Genomic DNA, 20,711 nt, shown 5'->3' with positions numbered 1-20,711 from the left:
GTTTTGTCTTTCAATTTTCCATTGGAAACATTCATTTTCTTACAATGTGGAATTAAAAACAACAAAGTAAAACAAGAATTGTGTATAACTGCTGGGAAAAGGTATTTTCCCTTCTCCAGATTTTTCTGTTTTTATTTTCGTCACATATATTATAGAATATTACTATCATACAAAGATAACTAAAGTAGTGACAAAATGCTGTTTAGTTCTGTAAGCATAAGTAACACGTTTTTTTTTCTCCCAATTTCTAATTGTATTTCCAAACAGCCCAACTTTTCCGTTATTACAATATTAAACAAAATAAATTAAGTCATTCAAGCGCCAGCTCTCCGAATGTAATTTATTTGGTATTTACACTGGCGCTTGTTGTGTAATGATGCTTTCACAAGCAGTCTGTGAATGCCTCATAAACGCATTGATGACGATCTACTTTGCTAAATCACAATTGTGTTTTATTTCAAGCTACTCCCTCTGCTGGAGAACTTGTGCAGTTGGGTTGGGGTTATTCCGAAATGTGAGTGGACAAGAGCAGCAATTACAACTCTCACTTAAAGGTGTAAGCACTTAAATAATTGTGTTATTATAAACAGTTTTAAAAAAAAAAATAAACTGAACATTTGACAACAAAACGTTACTCTATTTGCGTTTTATTACCTGCCCGTTTCTCAAGGGATAACACTGCTGATATTTACTTCGAAGTCGGAAGTTTGGAAAATATCCATTTCACTATTCTCCTGGCATCTGGACAAATTTAGATTAACTGTGTACAAACGCTTAAGCCCAAAATTATTCATGTAAGAACAGAATGAATAATCATGTAATGGAGTATGTTTGTGACAGCAAGCGAAACACTCAAAAGATGAAACTGTTAAAAAAAGAAACATTTATTTACATTTTGATGATAAATGGCATGGCATTGATTATCTATACACTTTTTAATAATATATATTTTTATGGCATTCATTGGCATTACAGCAATCAAATCCTTATAATTGCTGAGGAGCGTTTTGCATGTTCCCAAAGGTTATCTTTGGTGATGAGCCTCACGTCTTAGGGGTTTGGAGGGCCTTCTGGCCATCACCCTAACCCTAAAGTATTCCCCACAAATCACACTCAAATTGGGCGATGGCTGGCCCACTCCAAACTGGTAAAAGTACTTCAAGTCAGAGGAAGCATGTTGGCAAAATTAAAATTCTTTGTGCTTAAATCTGACAGCGGTACGAATAATTTTGGGCTTGTCTGTACTATGTTTTTATTAGAAAGCCTTGCCAGTACAAGTTGCATATTTCCAAGAAGGAAAAAAAGAAAACAAGTTTGAAAATATACTTTATTACATCATATACTGTATTCATAAACTCCGACAAAGCTGGTAGGAACACACAAGGAATAAGGATTTCAGTCCCACAGCTTCAACAACAAACTCACCTGACTAAAAACCTGATTAAAAAAACAGAACTTTTACACAGCACCTGGTTTCCCCATCTACAGTGGACAAACCACGCGCACATATCATGAAGCTGAACTTAATTTACACAAATTCCCATTTCGAGGGGGAGCAACTTCAAACTCGTGAACCATCTACATGAACATTTACTTTATTAGAAAAAGATAGCTGGCTTATGAAAGAAGCATTTGAACCACAGTTCCCTACTCCTAAAGCAGTTTGAGGAAAGCTCAGAAGCATGTAGTCCCTGTGTGATGAAATACGTTGATTCTTGGTAGTCAACGTAAAACAGTGACATGCAAACATAAAGTGCCGCACTACACTACTAGTCAACTCTTTATGGGGACTGATGAGGTTACTTGATAAATCACCTCAGCTGGCTTTTCAGGTCCACTCTCAACAATGAAACAGTCATCATCGGACTCTGCTCCTGCGCCTCCGTTGACGGGGGTCGACGCCTTCCCCTTCTCCACGCTGACCGCCGTGTGTTGGGGCTTCTTTGTGCTGGCAACGGGAGGAAATCCCAGCTTTCTCTCACCGTTCATTTGCGGGGCGCTTGGTGTTACCTTTACAATTCTGTAATCTCGTTTGCCACCAATCATGTGCTTCGCCATGAACTCCTGGGCCTTGACGCACTTGTGCCTCTGGAGCCGCTGGGCGCTTTCAAACGGAAGATGACAGACCCGACAGGTGAAGTTGCTCTGCGACGAGGGGTCCTCAGACGCCTTCTGCGCCGCGACAGGACTGATGCGATCCCTCTGAGCACCTGGACTGAACGCGCCAGTGTTTGGAGTCTTTGCTGTGATGGAAACACCAGAGTAAGGCTTGGACGCAGTGGCATTCTGACTCTTCAACTGCAAAGGAGCAGTGATGTTCGGTGCTCGGTTGGTGTTATTGTTGTATGTTCTGATGTTCTGGTTCTTTGCAACCGCGGCCAGAAGTGGCCGACTCCTCTTTCCAGCTGCGCTTGGATTTTGGTTTTCCAGCTGCTGAGCGAAAGCAACCTGAGGCGAACGGGAAGGCTGATTCTTTTTAGGATTGGCTCCACTTCGGGGCTTGTAACTCAACGGTCTCGCGGTGATGAGTCGATACTTGCTCTGATTGTTGGAGTTGCAAATGTGAAATCGAGGCACTAGCTTTTTGCTCGACAGCAGCAACCCGCATCCTATGCAGCCAGAGACTTTATCTGCCACATGTGAGCTGTAGTGGGAGACAAGGGCAACCTTTGACATGAACCCCTGCTCACATTTACCACAAGTGTATGGCTGTGTCTGTCTGAAATTTGTCATTGTTTGCAAAAGTACAACGGGCTGATAAAGCGTCCAAAGGTCCACGGTTGGTGCACCAACATCTGCGAAGATGTTCTGCACGGCTGCAACTTGGGGGACAGGGTTTGAAAGCAACTCAGGCACTTGCGGAATCTGCACCGCTTGTGTAGAAACACAAGAAGCGAGACCTGAAGTATTGGGTACTTGAAGTTTGGAAACTGAGGGTACACTGCCCTCATTAGGTGCCTTCCAGACAACCTCACCATCTTGCAACCTTTTCAGCTTCTCCTCCTCTTCCCTGTACTTCTCGATCCTTCGCTTTCGGATGGTTTTATGATCGAGCACTTGATGCCCAGGTTCGTGTGTAGTGCTGTGCTCCAGCATGTCTTTGTACTCGGTGAACTCCGTTCCACAGGAGCAGATGAAACTCGCCAGGGGACACACGTGCTCCTCAAGGCATTTCTGATTGGCAAAGATCTGCTCGCAGCTGAAGCAGAAGTGGCCCGAGTTTGTCAGGTCTATGGTGTTGCCATCCTCGAGCATGCTCTGCAGGATTTTTCTCTTGCGCTCCATGATCAGGCTGGGCATATGTGTGTGATCACAGCTGATGTGGAGTCTGCAAGAACACCTTTCCTGTAAAGTCAAACAGATAATTAATGCACGTCAAAAATAACAATACAGCTTATGAAAAAATATTTCCCCCAATATATATATATAGTTTTACTTTTTTGCTAATTTGTTACGCATGTTTAGCATAGTTTATTTATTTCACACATATTCCCATTCACAATGCGAATACTCGCATATTTAGGTAACTGAAAAGGAAGTAGTCATAAGTATAAACTTATCTGATCCTGCCTTCTGACTTTTTGGCTTACTTTTTTACACATTATTGTTTAGTTAAAGAAATTATTTTAAGAGACAAATAAATACAAAAAGTCTTTTATCCAGAGTTTAGTCCGGACTTTAATCAAACCTTTATTTTATGTATTTTATATCACTCATAGTTAGCATGCTGGTTGTGTTTGCCAGATATTAACCCTCAAGATTTTTTATTACAAAAATAATTTACAACAAAGTATCCAAGTCCAAAAGCATCAGATCAACCCCAGATCATAATGCTGCCACCACCATATGGGACAGTCAATGTGTTCCTTATGTGTAATCCTGGGGTAGGTTTGTTGACTTAACAAGACGCACGTCTTCCAAAAAGATCCACTTTTGTTTTTTTCAGTTCAGAATATTTTCACTTCAGTCTCAAAGATCAAGATGGTTTTTTTCTAATGCGAGACAGGCAATCATTTTCTTCACGATTCACTTGTCAAATTTTGAAAAGAGATTGACAAAAAAAATGTATGAGGTATCAACTACTATTACTAGTTACTGTATTGTGGTATAGTAGGATCTTCAATAGCTGCAGTTGGAAAGAAATGAAATGCTGCTGGTCAGCAGCTGAAAGGAGGCGGCTACACAAATTTTCTAAAATTTTGCTTAAATCCATGTATGAAAAGTAAAGCCATTGTTGCTTTGTTTTCAATAAAACATGATGATGTACATTTTTGTTTTCGATTTTGACCATGAAACTATGTTTTATCTACAGTCAACTGGAGCTATCAAAAATCAGAAGGGAAGATTAGCCCAAACCCAATTTGTCTTAAAAAAAAGTGAACATGGTCAAGGAAAATAAAATTGATTAGTTTTTTTCTTTTTTCTGCTAAGTCTTCTGTTCCTTCTCTTGAAATCTTTCACATTTCTTTAAGCGCATAGATTAGCTCATGACACCCTTTGTCGTTTATAACTGGCTTATTTACTACAACCTGTTGCTGTAACTACATGCAGGTTGATTGTAGTCCATAAAAAACAATAAACATGTTTAGATCAACGGGTCTACTGCTGGTGCTTCTGCTCAATAAGCTGGATTGGGTAACACTTCATTTGAAGGGGTGTGCATAAGACTGACGTAACACCTGTCAAGAACATAAAGAAGTTTTATGAATGTTTATGACTGTTGTCATGAAGTGTCATTCGGTAAATAACGATACTTTGAATGCAAAGTTGCTCCAAAAGTCCATTAAAAGTGCCAACTTTGCATGATTTTGTAAATGATGACAATGTAATGCAAAGTTGGCACTTTTAATGGACTTTCATGCAACTTTTAGAGCAACTTTGCATTAAAAGTGTCATTATTTACCGAATGACACTTCATGACAACTGTCATAAACATTCATAAACACTTTATGTTCATGACAAATGCTATGTCATGTTTATGACAGTGTCATGTCAGTCTTATGCACACCCCTTCAAATAAAGTGTTACAATGGATTGTTGATTTGCTCCTGGCTTCACTCTGTCCACTAAAAAACACATTTTAAATGGTAGTTTTGAGAATTTACACTGATAACAAACACAGAAAATTATTGACTATCTAATTTTGTTCCCCCAGATATCTATAAAAGAAAGAAAGGGTGTCAAATTTCCAACTGTTAAAATGTTGGTCTGATAAAACTTTTACCTGATAAGATTTTCTTTACTCCACCATATAGTTGGGTTGTTAAAGATCACTTAACTTTAAGTGAAAGAATAAACCCGGAGAGAGAACACATGCTTCCTTAGCCTAAGTAAAGTTCAGATCAAGTCAAAGATTTTTTTTTTTTAACAATTTCTATGTTTATTTCACCGGCTCAGTGTAATATTTCAGATTTTAAAGTAAATTCAGGAACATAAATGAAACCAAAATTGTGGCTTTTTAAACACAGTAACCATGTTTTGAAACCCACACACGTGATCTCAGTTCATTTAATTCTTCTTTTATTAAAATTGTCTGTTTTGACACACAAAATAGGGCTGCACAAGATATTGCATGTTTATTGTTACAATTAAAAAAAACCATATGCTAAATGAGAAGAACTGTCTGGACTGCATTAAATGTTTGCCAACTATTTAAGAGTAGTCCATCTATGCCTGTAATACATTTGGTGACACTTGTTGAACCATCCATCCATTGTTCACCCCGTGATTCCTCGCAGGTGGGGCTGGTGCCCATCTCCAGCAGTAATTGGGGCGAGGAGTGGAGTTCGTCGTTTAACGTAGCATAAAAATGTTAGAGTTGGTAAGGTGGCAGAGTAATAAAAAAATCGAAAGTAAGTTGTTTTAATACAAAGACAATAAACTAAAAGCACCGTTTTAAATAAAACTTAGTTAGAATGGAAATAGTTATATATTTTTCAGTAGCTGGATGGACTCAAATATCTGGGATCCTTGCTCACCATAAATCGTAAGCAGAATAAATCATGCACCTGGTTTTAGATAAATTTTAGTTGTATTGTATCGTTGTCGTAGCGTTCACCAAAAGAATTGCATATTTTCATAATATCGTGCAGACCTAATACAACTGTTTTGGAAAAATGACACAAAAAAAAACCCACCATACCTACTTATTTCCTGTTTTATAACACCAATTCTAGACCACTGCTTGTAAACGTATTTGAAGACATCTTTGAATTCGAGTTAATTGGAGATTAGAAAAATACACGTCCTTGATCTTAATGTCCATTGCCTTCTCCCTTCCTATGGTTTTTCTACATGAACATTAACAGTAACTTCAGCGGATTTCTTTCTTTTGTTCCAGCTCTTGTCACTCAAATCATTCTAGAAAAATAAAACTTCACTAAATTCAGTGCTGGGTAAAACTGGGAAACCTTCATTTTTAATAACAGTTTTATTATCATTTTCCGCTGCTTACAAAAATGAATATTCAAGATAATAAACGATTAATAATTGCGGAAAATGGCTTTGGGTACTTTTCTAAATATGATGTTGCATATCATCCAAAAAGATAATGCAACTCACGAACATCGAATTAACTATTCGTCCAAATAATTACAATGTACTAAACAGGCTGCAACTATAAAAGATGGAGCCACTGGAATCCTAGCAGAGTATTTCAACATAATTCGCTGTAAAAAGAAAATCCTGCAACATTAAACACGTTTAATCGACTCACCGCCTTACTTTGTTAAACGCGGGCTTGTCTTGCTATTAGCCTGCAATGCTAACATTAGCATCAAACAGACCACGGATGCTACCACCGCCTTACCTTCAGGTTAACGTCAATCAAAAATGTGTCATATCTTTGGGTTGAAACAATAAAAAAGCTTGTTCTCTGTTGTTTCCGGAGACAGTAAGAACTTGGCCCACTTGCCGGTGCTACACACGAACAAGTAGCAGATAGTTAGCCCTCCAAATCAATCCGAATAACAAGAGAGAGGGGGGAAAACGTATTTTCTTCTACATTCACATCCGGGTTTTCTTGGCTTTACCGCCCCCTATCTGCTGAAGAACTTCCTTCTTTTATCATGGGTGACTTGAGACTGACTAAATGTGTCTCAATACTGTAAAGCATACTTTGGTAACACAATAATCTTTGAGGAAATTTTTATTATTTTTGACATGACATCCAGAAAAGTTAGAGACAGTCATCCACTAACTAAAAAAAAATTAGGCATAAATATAAGCTTCTCATAAAATCTTAAAAATGGTTCCTTATAATTTCCAGTCACTGAAAACTTTTCATATCCATAACAAATGAAGGTGTAAGAAATGGTTGTTGATATATCTGTACTACATCTACATTTTCTTTTAACCACTTTAAATATATATAGGTAAATGTAAAATTAAAAATTTTGTTTCCAGAAAATGTAGTCATGTACCTTTCTGTTTCACTTAATTGTGAAATCGTCTCTGTTGGTCTATCACATAAAACCTATTTTAAGATTATGAATAATGTGACAAAAATAATGGAACAATTAAAGGGATATACACTGCTCAAAAAAATAAAGGCAACACTTAAACAACACAATATAACTCCAAGTAAATCAAACTTCTGTGAAATCAAACTGTCCACTTAGGAAGCAACACTGATTGACAATCAATTTCACCAGCTGTTGTGCAAATAGAATAGACAACAGATGGAAATCATTGACAATTAGCAAGACACACTCAATAAAGGAGTGGTTCTGCAGGTGGGGACCACAGACCACTTCTCAGTACCTATGCTGTCTGGCTCATGTTTTGGTCAGTTTTGAATGTTGGTGGTGCTTTCACACTCAGGTAGCATGAGACGGACTCTACAACCCACACAAGTGGCTCATGTAGTGCAGCTCATCCAGGATGGCACATCAATGCGAGCTGTGGCAAGAAGGTTTGCTGTGTCTGTCAGCGTAGTGTCCAGAGGCTGGAGGCGCTACCAGGAGACAGGCCAGTACACCAGGAGACGTGGAGGAGGCCATAGGAGGGCAACAACCCAGCAGCAGGACCGCTACCTCCGCCTTTGTGCAAGAAGGAACAGGAGGAGCACTGCCAGAGCCCTGCAAAATGACCTCCAGCAGGCCACAAATGTGCATGTGTCTGCACAAACGGTTAGAAACCGACTCCATGAGGATGGTATGAGGGCCCGACGTCCACAGATGGGGGTTGTGCTCACAGCCCCAACACCGTGCAGGACGCTTGGCATTTGCCAGAGAACACCAGGATTGGCAAATTCGCCACTGGCGCCTTGTGCTCTTCACAGATGAAAGCAGGTTCACACTGAGCACATGTGACAGACGTGACAGAGTCTGGAGACGCCGTGGAGAGCAGTCTGCTGCCTGCAACATCCTTCAGCATGACCGGTTTGGCAGTGGGTCAGGAATGATGTGGGGTGGCATTTCTTTGGAGGGCCGCACAGCCCTCCATGTGCTCACCAGAGGTAGCGTGACTGCCATTAGGTACTGAGATGAGATCCTCAGACCCCTTGAGACCATATGCTGGTGCGGTTGGCCCTGGGTTCCTCCTAATGCAGGACAATGCTAGACCTCATGTGGCTGGAGTGTGTCAGCAGTTCCTGCAAGATGAAGGCATTGAAGCTATGGACTGGCCCGCCCGTTCCCCAGACCTGAATCCAATTGAGCACATCTGGGACATCATGTCTCGCTCCATCCACCAACGTCACGTTGCACCACAGACTGTCCAGGAGTTGGCGGATGCTTTAGTCCAGGTCTGGGAGGAGATCCCTCAGGAGACCATCCGCCACCTCATCAGGAGCATGCCCAGGCGTTGTAGGGAGGTGATACAGGCACGTGGAGGCCACACACACAATACTGAGCCTCATTTTGAGTTGTTTTGAGGACATTACATTGAAGTTGGATCAGCCTGTAGTGTTTTTTCACTTTAATTTTGTGTGTGGCTCCAAATCCAGGCCTCCATTGGTTAATAAATTTGATTTCCATTGAAGATTTTTGTTGTCAGCACATTCAACTTTGTACAGAACAAAGTATTCAATATTTCATTCATTCAGATCTAGGATGTTATTTGAGTGTTCCCTTTTTTTTTTAGCAGTGTAGTTTTGCAGAATTGTGCAATACCTTATTTTTCTACTTTTTGCATCTTTGAAAAAAAATGTAATTTTAGCTCTTTTTGAACCAACCTTTGCACAATGTGAGTTGTAAATGGCAGCAAAGATGTTTAAAAGCAAAGCACAGAGTGGGTTTTCGCTAGACTAAAAATTATTTTTTATCCAAATGTGTGAAATTTGGGAAACCAATAATACTGCATTTTGTTGAAGATGCAAAAGGGAATGGAAAAAAAAAAGGAAATTGAATTAAGTTTTATTCTGGTTATCCAACACATTCACTTGACCAATACATCTGCATAGGATGGTATTTTACGAGTGAATCTTTTTTAGTAAACACTTATCCCAGCATGCTAAAGCAGACGAATAAATCACTGGTTTTCATACAAAACCTAACATGAATGCTTTCTAAATAATGTTCCAATGTGTGTTCCATTTAATCTTAAGGCAACACAACCTAAACAAAAAAACAAAATTTTACTTCCAGAGCTCAGTAAGGTGTTTTCCTATCACACAAAACGGTGTAAAAATATAGTTTGAATGTATGTAAATTACATTGCAACAAATACCAGACAATTTAATTTTTCATGTCACCCAAATATACGTTTTTAGTACAGGCAACATTCAGGGGACTTACTGTTAAAGGCATGTTCAACACAAATTACAAATTTTGATAACTTAACACACCTTTGGCTTCTAATTTTGCAACCGAGACTGAGCATGTTTAGTGTTTCACATTAATTTCCTAAACCACATTTTTAACTATTCAAAACATGAATTATTCCATCTACAAATTTCTAATTTAAAGACCTGACACTTTGTAATGAAGACGGTGAAGTACATTTGTCTTTTCTGATGCATCTTTATTACCGCTCCACACATTTTAAGGATACAAACCTTGAGGGGAAGAAAAAAAAAATCAAAATCAAAATACATGGCTTGAAATGCAAATTTACACTTAAGACCTGTTACCCTACGTGGGTTATACTGAGTTTAAGTGTGAAGCTTCTATTAATTGCTGTAGTGTGCTATGAAGTGCATAAGTCATGTCAAATTTCATGGATTTAACTTACATTTTTAGAAATATTCAAAAAAATTTCATAAATTTTTTTTTTTTACCTTAAATCAATGTATCAGAACTAAACCAAAACACACTCAAGACGTTGCACACCCTTGTATGTTTACTAACATCAAGAACAAGAAGCTACATCACCAAACATGTAAACGAATTTTGATTATTAAGTAGTTATGGAATATTTTACAGACTCAAAAGGCTAATGAATGGCAGGGATTAAATTCAAACCTAAAATGTACACTGTGACAAAGCTAATTTATAACCAGCGGCAAGCTAAAAGAACTTCTAAAGTTTTTCTAAAACAGCTTACGAATTTGCCCCCCAGTGCCTTAGACTCTGCAAAGTGAAAATTATATGAAATTATGAAAGGAATAAAAAATAATAAAAATGAACTCTGGTTTTATACACACAATTTTTATGAGTGACCTTCAGTCAGTTAAATCCAGATGGCATTTGGCAGTCAGCGCATCGACCGCTGTTGACTTTGGGTGTCCGATCAGAATGCGATGAATCCTCCTACGGTGATTCTTGAGTGACTTGAGGCTCCGGTACGTTCCCTGACACACGTCGCAGCGGAACGAGTCGGACTGCTTGTGAGTGACCAGGTGTTTCTGCAGACTGTCCATAGTGCCGAACCAGCGAAGACAAACAGGGCAGCGGACGGGCTTGATGGCAGGTTTGCATGCTCCGTTCCTCTGGTGGAACACAAGGCTGATGCTATTGGGGAAGTCAGAGTTGCAGTGAGAGCAGTGGAAGGTTTTGGGTGGATTTGTGGGGGGGTTTATGGCCCGCATGCCTTTGCAGCGATTCCAGGATATGTGCCTACGAAGGGAACAGCGGGTGGCAAAACTATTCCCGCACCGGGTGCACACAATCCGCTGCCCCTTTTTTACAGAGAGCAGGTGTAGGTGTTGGGATGGCTCTGAGCGTGGTGGTTTTTGCGGTGGTGGAAGCACTGACTGGGTGGGCTGTGGCTGCTGCAGTCTCAGTAAAAGAGGCTGTGATCGGTGTCCCTTTGCCAGTTTGTGCTGAGGATGCATGTGGATTTGCAGGTGAACTTCATAGTCAGCCCAGGAATTAACGGTCTCTCCGCAGGTTGGGCATGTGTAAGACTCTTGTGCATGCTTCTGTAGATGCTCCAGGAGAAGCCTCGGGGATGTAAATCCCACCCCACACTCGCATGTCACCCTCCTTGGGAGCACAGATGGCAGAGACATGATGCCCCAATTTCCGGCACTGTTCTCCTCCTGGATCTGACCATCAGCTGGCGCATCGCCTTGCAAGTCCTGCAGCATGGTCCCTCCATCCAGACCAGACATTGTTCGCTTCAGCTGACATCTCTTCCTGTGGGTCATCATGTTGTCTTTGCGGTTGAAGGCCCTCCCACAGACAAAGCAAGAAAACATCGGTTTCGTGTTAGTGGTGTTTAGAGGTGTGGCACGGTGAGGCTGACTCTGAGCTACAGTCCCAAACCCAGGTGGCCTAATTCCACACAGTAGCAGGTGGCGTCTCAAAGTTGACGCTTTACTGTAGGTTTTGTGACACCTGCTACAAGGGTAACGCCTTACTCCTTCTCTGACAAAGTAGGGCAGTGCATGGGGGGGTATCTCTGTGTGTTCGACAGATCCAGACTGAGTCAGGTGTCTGTTGTTGACAAGTTTGTTGGTGGAACTGAATACCTGAATCTCATCGTCTAAGGGAATTGTCCACTGCCCCTCATTGACATTTTCCCCGTTACTCTCCACCATTTTCCAGTTTTCATCTTCTTCCTCGAGGGAAGCCAGGGAAGGGTCCTGAAGTGAATCGATCATGGAGGCTTTTAAGGAAAACGGGGGGAAAGTTTTTGCAGGAGGCATCCAAGCAAACTGTGAAATTGCAGACATCCCTGAATCTTGAGAAGTCCCCTCAACTTTGATGTGAGCACCAGCGTCAGTTCCCACACAGACCGTCTTCAACCTTACATTTGCATCCTCGACTCTTGCCGTCTGGGCACCAAGTTTTGATCTCAGCGTTGACGAAGTACTCACCTCACCCTGGAAGCCCGACCCAGCACCGTGACACCTGTGTGTTTTAAGGTTCCACCTTCGAGCATAGCTGTTTTTGCACAATGGACAGAAGTAAACCTTTTTGGCGTTGCTCAGACTATGAAATGGCACAATTTTGGAGCCAAAGGGCGATTTGTTTTGAAGATTCTTTGCTGGCCAGTTGTTTCTCATCTGAATGCAGACGTGATTGTCGGAAAAAGGCAGTCGTCCAATAATGAGCTGTTTGCAACGGCGGCAACATTTAATCCTTTCTTTTTTGTGCAAAAAATGATGCTCCGTCAATCTGTCCAAGTTTGGAAAGACCTTACGACAGCGGCCGCATTGATATCTTCCATAAAGCCCTTTTAAAGTTGGATCCATGAGCTTTTGGCGGGTCTCCAGAACCACAACAGGAGACATAGTCTTAGTAAGAGAGACAACTCTCTTCCTACTTGCAGCCAGAACCTTGCTGATGGGTGGGGCCTTTGTCTTTATTCCAGGTTTAACAAGCAGTCGCCTCATCTGGACAATGGAGAGATCGTTGTTCTGAGACGCTTCGGCTTTAGCTACTGGGCTTATATCGATAGGAATGTCTTCTTGCTTTGGGATGACGTTGTGTTTGCTTTCATTCTCAGAATCGGAAGACGGCAAGCGGTTCTGATACGCAGAAGCCAGCAGCTTCATGAGGATGTTGTTTTTTTGCACATTTTCCAGCTGATCAGAGAGCGAGACAGAATTGGTGTTCTCCTCCAAATCCATGTCTTCTGTGCTCTCTGGCAAAGGCTCTCCTGTGGTAGACATGCCCTCAATTGGTTTCACACTGACATCTTGAGGGGGTGTGTGCTGGCCATGAGGAGGGGTTACCATGGCAACGCTGTCTTCCAAGGCCACATCTCTTGAAAGTGTATTTGATGTGGGTACCTCAGAGCCTGAGGACTTGGAAGTGGAGGGGGAGCTGAGGTCTAAACCTGCCTCTAGAACGGGGGCGAATGATGTCTGTTGGGCTGAAAAGACATGATTATTCTCCGTTCCACCAGGCAGGGAAACATTATCCTCCACAGACTGCTGTCGCTGACGGACATGTGAACGTTTATGCTCCAGCATGAGATGGAAGTCTAGAAATTCGTCCCCACAATCACAAATGTAGAAAGAATTTGCAGGGCTGTCAGGCAGATGAGCCAATGAAGCAGGCTTTCCTGTAGCTGGGACATCATTCGTAACCTGGCTTTCCACCACACTGTTAGGTCGTGCTGGAGGGGCGGTAGAGCTCTTGGGCTCAGTAGTCGCATGAGTAGCCTGATGTACCAGAAGGGAGGCTAATCCATTGAAGGTGTCTGAACATGCCATGCAGCGATACACTTTGGGCGTTGAAGAATTTCCCTGCAACCCCAGCATTGTGGCGGTGAAACGTCACAATGCAAAGCGTGGTCTTCTGGTCAAGCTCTTGGGATTTCTATAAATCAGACACAAACGCACACAAATTAATGTCACCAACACAAAACAGATATATTTTAGAGTGAAAATATGTTCAATGCCAACCCTAAATTGATCATTTAATTCATTTTTTGTCCATAAAAAGTATAATTATGTGAACCAAAAATTACAAGTTAAAAAATATTCTATACATGTAACAAAGAAGAAGCTGGACATTGCAAATATTAAAAGAAGAAAAACAGTGGATTCATTTGGATTTCATTTTCAAAAAAGGTATAATAAACAATAATGTCATTACAATCAGGGAAACCAGTAAGCACGTCATCTTCACTACATGAAATTTATAAACAAATAAAAGCTGCTATGATCCCTCTGCTTTGGCAGGCCTTCAGGGTGCATTGGCTGCATTTTCTTCAACACCTGACCTCACAGGGCACCTGAGGCAGAAGATGGTTTCCGACCTAAAGAGACAGCTGTGCCAGATTGCCATCAGCAGAGTCACCAGATTCCTTTTTTCTTTTCTTTTTTTTTACAGAAATTATACTCTGCAGCTGTAGATTCTAACCAGATGTCTACAAAGACAAAAAGGTTGCTTTTGAGTTCATTCTTGTCACAAATGATGAAAAAAATTATACTGTAAAGCCTCGCGTCCTGCTTAGCTTTGGGGTTTGCTGCTGAACAACATACTATTATGTCCATACTTTTTCAGAACATGTTTTGCATTCAAGTTTCACTAAAGTTGATCAATTATTGTGTAATTTTAATAATAATGAAAAAAGATTATATTAAATATCGTGGTTTTAGTTTGTAAAAGACCCCCCCCCCCCGACAGTGAATCTGTCATAAAGAGCGACCACAGATCTATGGCTGCACAATATATTCTGAATAAATTGTAGCAATATCAGCGTATCCCGTATTCACATCAGAAAGAAGTTCTGTAATTGTTAGATGATCTATTCCAACTGAACATGCATTTTACATACCAATAATACACCTGATATTGTGATCTTGTAGTATTGTAATGCCTTAACATGGACTGATTCAATCATGATACACATGTTTTTGTTTCCGGCAACCCCTCTTTCAAGAAAAAGGTCACAAAAGCTGTCAAGTCATCAGAGCTTTCTGCAGCTTGAAGACAGGTTTTGTGGAATATACCTTCAGGTATGTAACCATAGATTAATTGCAAAATTTTAACGGTGCAGATAGGGGTTGGGTAATTTAGGTAAAAATATGAACAAAAACCTTTTATCACAGTAAAATCACAGCTTGAATTACATAAATCAGGCATAACATTTGTTCTCTGACACTAAAACATTGACAGTAGATTATCAGAGTCTTGCAACTAGCCAGGCAGGGCCTCCAATGTCCAAGCAGTCCACACCTTAGACTCAAGCTCATTGTTTAGTGGTAGGGTCCATTGTCCTGCCAGAAAGCACCGCATAGCAGCTGCAGTATTGGAGATGTTCTGACCCAGCCACTAATCCTGTGGTCTGTGCTTTGTGTCTGCTTCACAATGACGCCGAAATGTCCACTTGCCTTCTAATACATCCCATCCAGAATTACGCAACAGGATGCCAGGAATGTATAATGACGATCATGTTTACATCAGTATAGCTATGAGGCTGTTAATTTAGGACAATGTCAGGCAATAATACAAGAAGATATGGCACATGACTATGCCACCAAATTCAGACCAAACCAGTGTATTACATGCATCAATGATACAGCTGCAGTGGGACTCCTTGGGATGAGAATGAAACGACAAGAAAAGTACTTTTGGAGGTGGTGTGCAGGCCAAGCATCACATCCCTTATTAGCAGCTTTAGGAAAAAGGCTAAATATCTCCATTGAGCATCAGCAACTCCCCTATAAAAAGATGATCAGTGGTACAGCAGTGCTAAATGTCTAGTAGTCCACATGAATGATGAAGAAAGCTCTGCAGCGAGAACAACTCCTCGGGAGGCCAAGGCAGGAGGAAATTCCCCTCCTCCATCCTCACCACAGCAGTCTTCAGAGCCTCCCCTACAAGCTGCTTCCCATCTTGGCAACAGAAACTGCAGTCTAGCTCAGAGGAAGGCTACAACGATCAGTGAGGACGGCTAGAGAGTCACCAGGGTCTCAGTCCCTTCGGTGGTGACCATTTTGAAGGAGGAATACTAAAAGGGAGCCTACTGAATCATGACCGACTAGTCAGAGTGCCACCGAGTCGTGGGTTTAATCTACCATCTGGGAGAAGATATCGCTCGACTGAATTGAGACCGACTAGAATGTGGAGAAAGCTTCACGAGACACAAAGCCGCTGAAATATTTGCAACATTTAAATTAAACTACACGACTTGCCACGTCATTCTGCACAAAGTTAGAGCAGCTTTATGTTTAAGATATTTTAATAACCTATTTATTAGGTCAAAATGTCACGGGAATACTCTGTTCTATTATTTCATCTTTATTATAGTTCATATTCCTGAAAGAAAAATTATATTTTTAAATCAAGTTTTATTTAAAGTGACATAGCATTACATAAACAAAAGTTAAGGAACAATCTATTTTTTAATGTAATAACTTTAAAGAAATGTCATATTAATATTTTTGTGCACTACAATTATTTCCCCTTGTTTTAATCATTGAGCTGCTTTACTACATGGCATTAGGACAGCACATTATGTCATCGCTGTTTGGAGCGCTATAATTTTTGGCTAATACATCCCAACTGTTATATTCCTGGATTGTTTATGCTAATGTAATATTTATCTAGTTGGACAGATTCTCACGACAGCAGATGCTCAAACTGGACACAAATGACCTTGTCCTGAATGCTAAAGGCCACAGAGTTATGAGAGCACAGATCAGAAAGAGAAGAAGGAAGACAACTGTCACATACCATGACAAATATCATCATCGCAATATTATTGCCACGGCAAGACTTTCTAATATGCAGCTGATAAGTGTCTGAAGAGTGAGGTCTGGAGAGAAATCCTAGTTTCCCCACATACACACATGCTGAAAATCATATGCGACTCCATGAGAGCTGTAATCAAAACTGGAAAGATGGCGGATTAGAGTACGTAAGACCCAGCATGCAGCAAGATATCAGGATTTCCTTTAAAGAAAAGGCAGGGAAGTTTTGAGCAACTATGAGAAAGCTTAGAGAGAATGTAAAAAATTTTTTTAAAAAATCTCTGTTTAAGGCCGCATATCAGATGAAATCAATAGGATGCTTGGTTGGTTGATTGTTCAATGAGGGAAAACTTGCAGAAGTTTATATCCAACAAAAAATTAAGAAATTATACATCAAAGCAAGTGTCTGTAGCCTTTATGTTTTCTTTCATAAAGTCAGAACCCTGGGTATACACTAATGAATCTGTCAGTTCAAAGAAGCTATTTTTTCCTCATTAGTAATCAACAGCTCTAATACAAAAAAAAAAACTTTGTTTGCATCAAGACCGAAGATTCACATTTTCTTTGGTTAGTAAATGAATTAAACAGCTTATTCACCAACGGTTTTCATTTTGCATTCAGTAAGCTTTGAATGCACCGAGGATGTATTGCAGTGGTCTCAAACTGCATTCGTCGAGGGCCGGAGTCCTGCAACTTTTACATGCGTCCCTTGTCCTACACACTTTAATTAAATGGTAAAAGTGAATCACTCTACAGGGCTCTGCCACTGAGCTTATATTGGAGCCAGGTGTGCTGAAGCAGAGAGACGGATAAAATTTGGAATATGAGAACACTGCCTTAAACAATTCATGTCATCATAAAAGCCAGAGAAGGGCCAAGAAAGAACTGACAACATTTCTTGCTTCATGGTACAATTTCTATACTTCAGGATTGACGTACAGAATGCAAATATTCTAATATTTTGGCAGCAAAGTAAATCTGACTACTAAGAGATGTGATTTTATTTTTACCAGGAGGTTTGTGAAGGGCGTCGGAAATCTTATGGACAGAAACTGTCAATCCATTGGGATCTGCAGTTGATCTGTGCATAAAAGACCAACAGCAAAATAAAAAAAAAAAGAGAAATGAGCCAGATCACCTACAAAACACGGTGGCTGCCTTCACTCTTCCTCAAGGTGAGCAAATCATGTCTTTTTCTGTTGCATTTCACTTTTGCTGTTAAGATGTAATGCTTATGAACTTTTTTGTTCTAATTCATTATTCTCATATGTCAGAGAGAAACATTGAATAAAGTCTTCATCTTCATTTCAAGCCCTTAAACACCAAATCCAAATAATTTCACTTTCAATTATTTCTTTCCAGCTTATGTCAGCTTAGATGAACAAGTTCCAAAGAAAAGTATTCAAAACCCATAAACCGCAAAATATTTATACGATAGATCAACGAAACCCTGTGCATTACGTGAAACTGGGGAAGAATGACACACTGTTTTAAAGTTATTCAATATATACAAGTACAAACTGTGCATTTGTAATTATGCTGAGTTTCTAATGTGTAAAATAGCGAGACTGCAACATTGCAAGTCTTTAAGGGTCAACACTAGCTTTGCACATCTGCAGACTGAAAGTTTTGCTTTTTCTTTTAGGGTCACTGTTCTGCTGAAAGGTCAAACCTCACCATAGCTTCAAGTGATGATGCAGCTTCAACCGTGCATCATCATGGTATGTTCAGGGTGGTGTGAGCCATAAGTTTTCAATCATAAGTAGCTTATTGGCTGCTTATGCCATTACAGCTATCCCTCCCCAGCATGACAGTTTAGGTTGAGGTATCAGTGCAGGGAGCTGAATACTTATTCAAACCACAATTTTCAGATTTCTTTTGAAAAACCATGTATTATTTATCTTCAACTTTACAATGATGTACTATATGGTGTTGGTCTATCACATAAATCCAGATCAAATACACTTAGCATTTGTTGATTAGTTAAGACAAAACGGTTTAGGGTAAAAAAAAAAAAAAACAACTAGTGCAAGTATTGGAAGTAATGGTATATTAACACACCTCGGAGCAACTTGTGCAGAAGGGAAGTTCATAATCAAGCTTAAAGCGTAAGCATTCATTAGTTAAATTAGTTTAAAATCAGCTGAGAAGATATCTAGATGTTCGCATTTCTGTTTCAGAAGTCTATGCTAATTCACAAGTAAGCAGGTCAGCGAGTCACGGTGAGCAGAAACAACACATCGGTGCTGCTTAATAAATAAACAGTGCCGAGCAGCAAGGTTAGCTGGCTAATTATTGTAATACCCCCTGGAGGACCGAGGTAACAGGTTTCCACAGGTACGTTTCAACGTATCACAAAATGTGATATGTAAATAAAATGCCGACTTGTCCTGTTTAAGTTGAAGAGCTGCTAAAAATATGCTCCGTTTTCTCTGCGGCAATTGTTTAGGTTAGCATCTAGCCTTCAGGGTAGGTTGTCCTCCAACATCTCGGACGGGCTGCTAGAGTGAAGGCTAACCACGGGGAGGACGAGGCTGACCACGTTCTGGAGGAGGCCTGAGAGGGAGGAAACAACCAGCGGTGGAGAGCTACGGAGCTCCACGACCAGAGCAACCGCCCGTTCGCACCCAAACATACTCACCAGCTACTCGGAAAGGAGAGTTTTCTGTCGAAAAACAACCACGAAGGCAGCGAGGGAGAGGAGTAATGGGCTCGGCAGACATCTAGCCATGCGAAGCCTGGTCTCTCTGGGGAAGCACCGCGACTGTGGCAGCTGGGCTCTGTACTGAACAAACGTGATGCTGTGCCAGGAGGAAGATCACCGAGCCCTGGAGCTCATACCGCTCCTGCAGAAGGCGCGGAATACTGCGCACTGCGCATGCGTACTGGACGGCATTTGTATCCGAGCCCACAGTGAATTTGACAGGTCAAGTGAGCAGGAGCGGTCATTGCATTTTACCGCTGGGGGGGCAAGGAATAGACAAAGGCACACAAACCTCCCCCAACCAACCCCCGCCGCCTTCTGTCCTCCTCCCCCCCCATGTCAGTGCTAGAGTCAGCTCTTAAAGGGATAGATCAGGATTTTTTGTTTTTAAATGAGTTGTATGAAATAGTTAATAATTTCCCAGGTAGATTGTGTGTTTGTTTTAGTGTAAATACAAATTAGTTGGGCCCAAATGTAGATGGAAAGGTGTAAACAATCCTTTAAAGTCTTTGCTCAACTCCAATATTGCTGCGACATTGTGAGGAGCATTTTTGTTCAAACTTAAGCAAAAAGTTGCACAAGGTAGTTCTGTAGGGAACAGCTTTGTGTTGTGTGTCTCTGTGGTCTGCTGTGATACTGTAAAGCATTATAAGCACAAAGATAGTTAGTTTTCACAACTGTTTGTAAATAAAAAAACAGAATATGTCATCCACAGCAAATAAGGCAGTCACTGGCAAAACTTTAGATATTTAGATAGTTCACAATGTTATGGACGACTGGCTGTCTATTCATCCATCCATACATCCATCCATCACAGGACAACAAAAAGACAAATAACCATTCATGGACACACTCCGAAAATCAACTTTGGCAGGAAGCTGGAGTACCTGGAGAAAAATCATTCACAAGAAAATATGTTATTTTTTTGCTGAATAACTCCAGACTATCAATTAAATCCAAAACCTTCTTCCTGCAAGGCCCCAATGCTGACAACTGCACCACCATGTCACTCATTGTGTTTAAAATGAATAGCAATAATAACAGTGCATCCGGAAAATATTTGCAACCCTTTGCTAATTCCACATTTTGTTAAGTTACAGTCTTGTCCAAACTAGTTTTAAATTATACATACAAATACCCTGTTATGACAATGTGGATATTTTTTGGGGGGGCTTTTTGCAAATTTATTGAAAATAGGGAATCAAGAAATCACATTAACATAAATATTTGACCAATCAGTATGATAGCTTTGCCAGATAAAAGCCACTTTTTAATAAAAAAGCACATGGCAGCCTGTCTGGAGTTTGCCAACAGGCACCTGAGACAAAGATTGAACTCTGTGGTGTATTTGCCAGCCATCAAGTTTGAAGAAAACCAGGCCAACACCATTCCTACAGTGAAGCATGGTGGTGGCAGCATCATGCTATTGGATTTTAATTTTTTTTTTTGCAACAGTAGAAACTGGCAGACTAG

General features: G+C 40.6%; 2 protein-coding genes across 2 annotated transcripts; both read right to left on the bottom strand.

The window, feature by feature from the left end:
- Positions 1 to 1,309: 1,309 nt before the first annotated feature.
- On the bottom strand, positions 1,310 to 7,032 carry LOC103478469 (uncharacterized). Its single transcript, XM_008432359.3, has 2 exons — positions 6,809 to 7,032; positions 1,310 to 3,345 (listed from the first exon to the last, which is right to left on the bottom strand). The coding sequence occupies exon 2, from the start codon at positions 3,298 to 3,300 to the stop codon at positions 1,774 to 1,776; it is 1,527 nt and encodes a 508-aa protein (XP_008430581.1). The 5' UTR covers positions 3,301 to 3,345; positions 6,809 to 7,032; the 3' UTR covers positions 1,310 to 1,773.
- A 2,308-nt stretch (positions 7,033 to 9,340) lies between these two features.
- On the bottom strand, positions 9,341 to 19,706 carry LOC103478470 (uncharacterized). The gene is made up of 2 exons (XM_008432360.3): positions 19,176 to 19,706; positions 9,341 to 13,652 (listed from the first exon to the last, which is right to left on the bottom strand). The coding sequence occupies exon 2, from the start codon at positions 13,592 to 13,594 to the stop codon at positions 10,604 to 10,606; it is 2,991 nt and encodes a 996-aa protein (XP_008430582.2). The 5' UTR covers positions 13,595 to 13,652; positions 19,176 to 19,706; the 3' UTR covers positions 9,341 to 10,603.
- Between the last annotated feature and the right edge of the window lie 1,005 nt (positions 19,707 to 20,711).

Source organism: Poecilia reticulata, chromosome 16, assembly GCF_904066995.2.
Source record: "Poecilia reticulata chromosome 16, P_reticulata-male-v2, whole genome shotgun sequence".
In the NCBI taxonomy this organism is placed as follows: Eukaryota; Metazoa; Chordata; class Actinopteri; order Cyprinodontiformes; family Poeciliidae; genus Poecilia; species Poecilia reticulata.
This window is presented reverse-complemented; position numbering and strand designations above follow the sequence as displayed.

Coding starts and splice junctions, on each gene's coding strand:
- LOC103478469 (XM_008432359.3), bottom strand. CDS start 3,300: ATGCCCAGCCTGATCATGGAGCGCAAGAGAAAAATCCTGCAGAGCATG.
- LOC103478470 (XM_008432360.3), bottom strand. CDS start 13,594: ATGCTGGGGTTGCAGGGAAATTCTTCAACGCCCAAAGTGTATCGCTGC.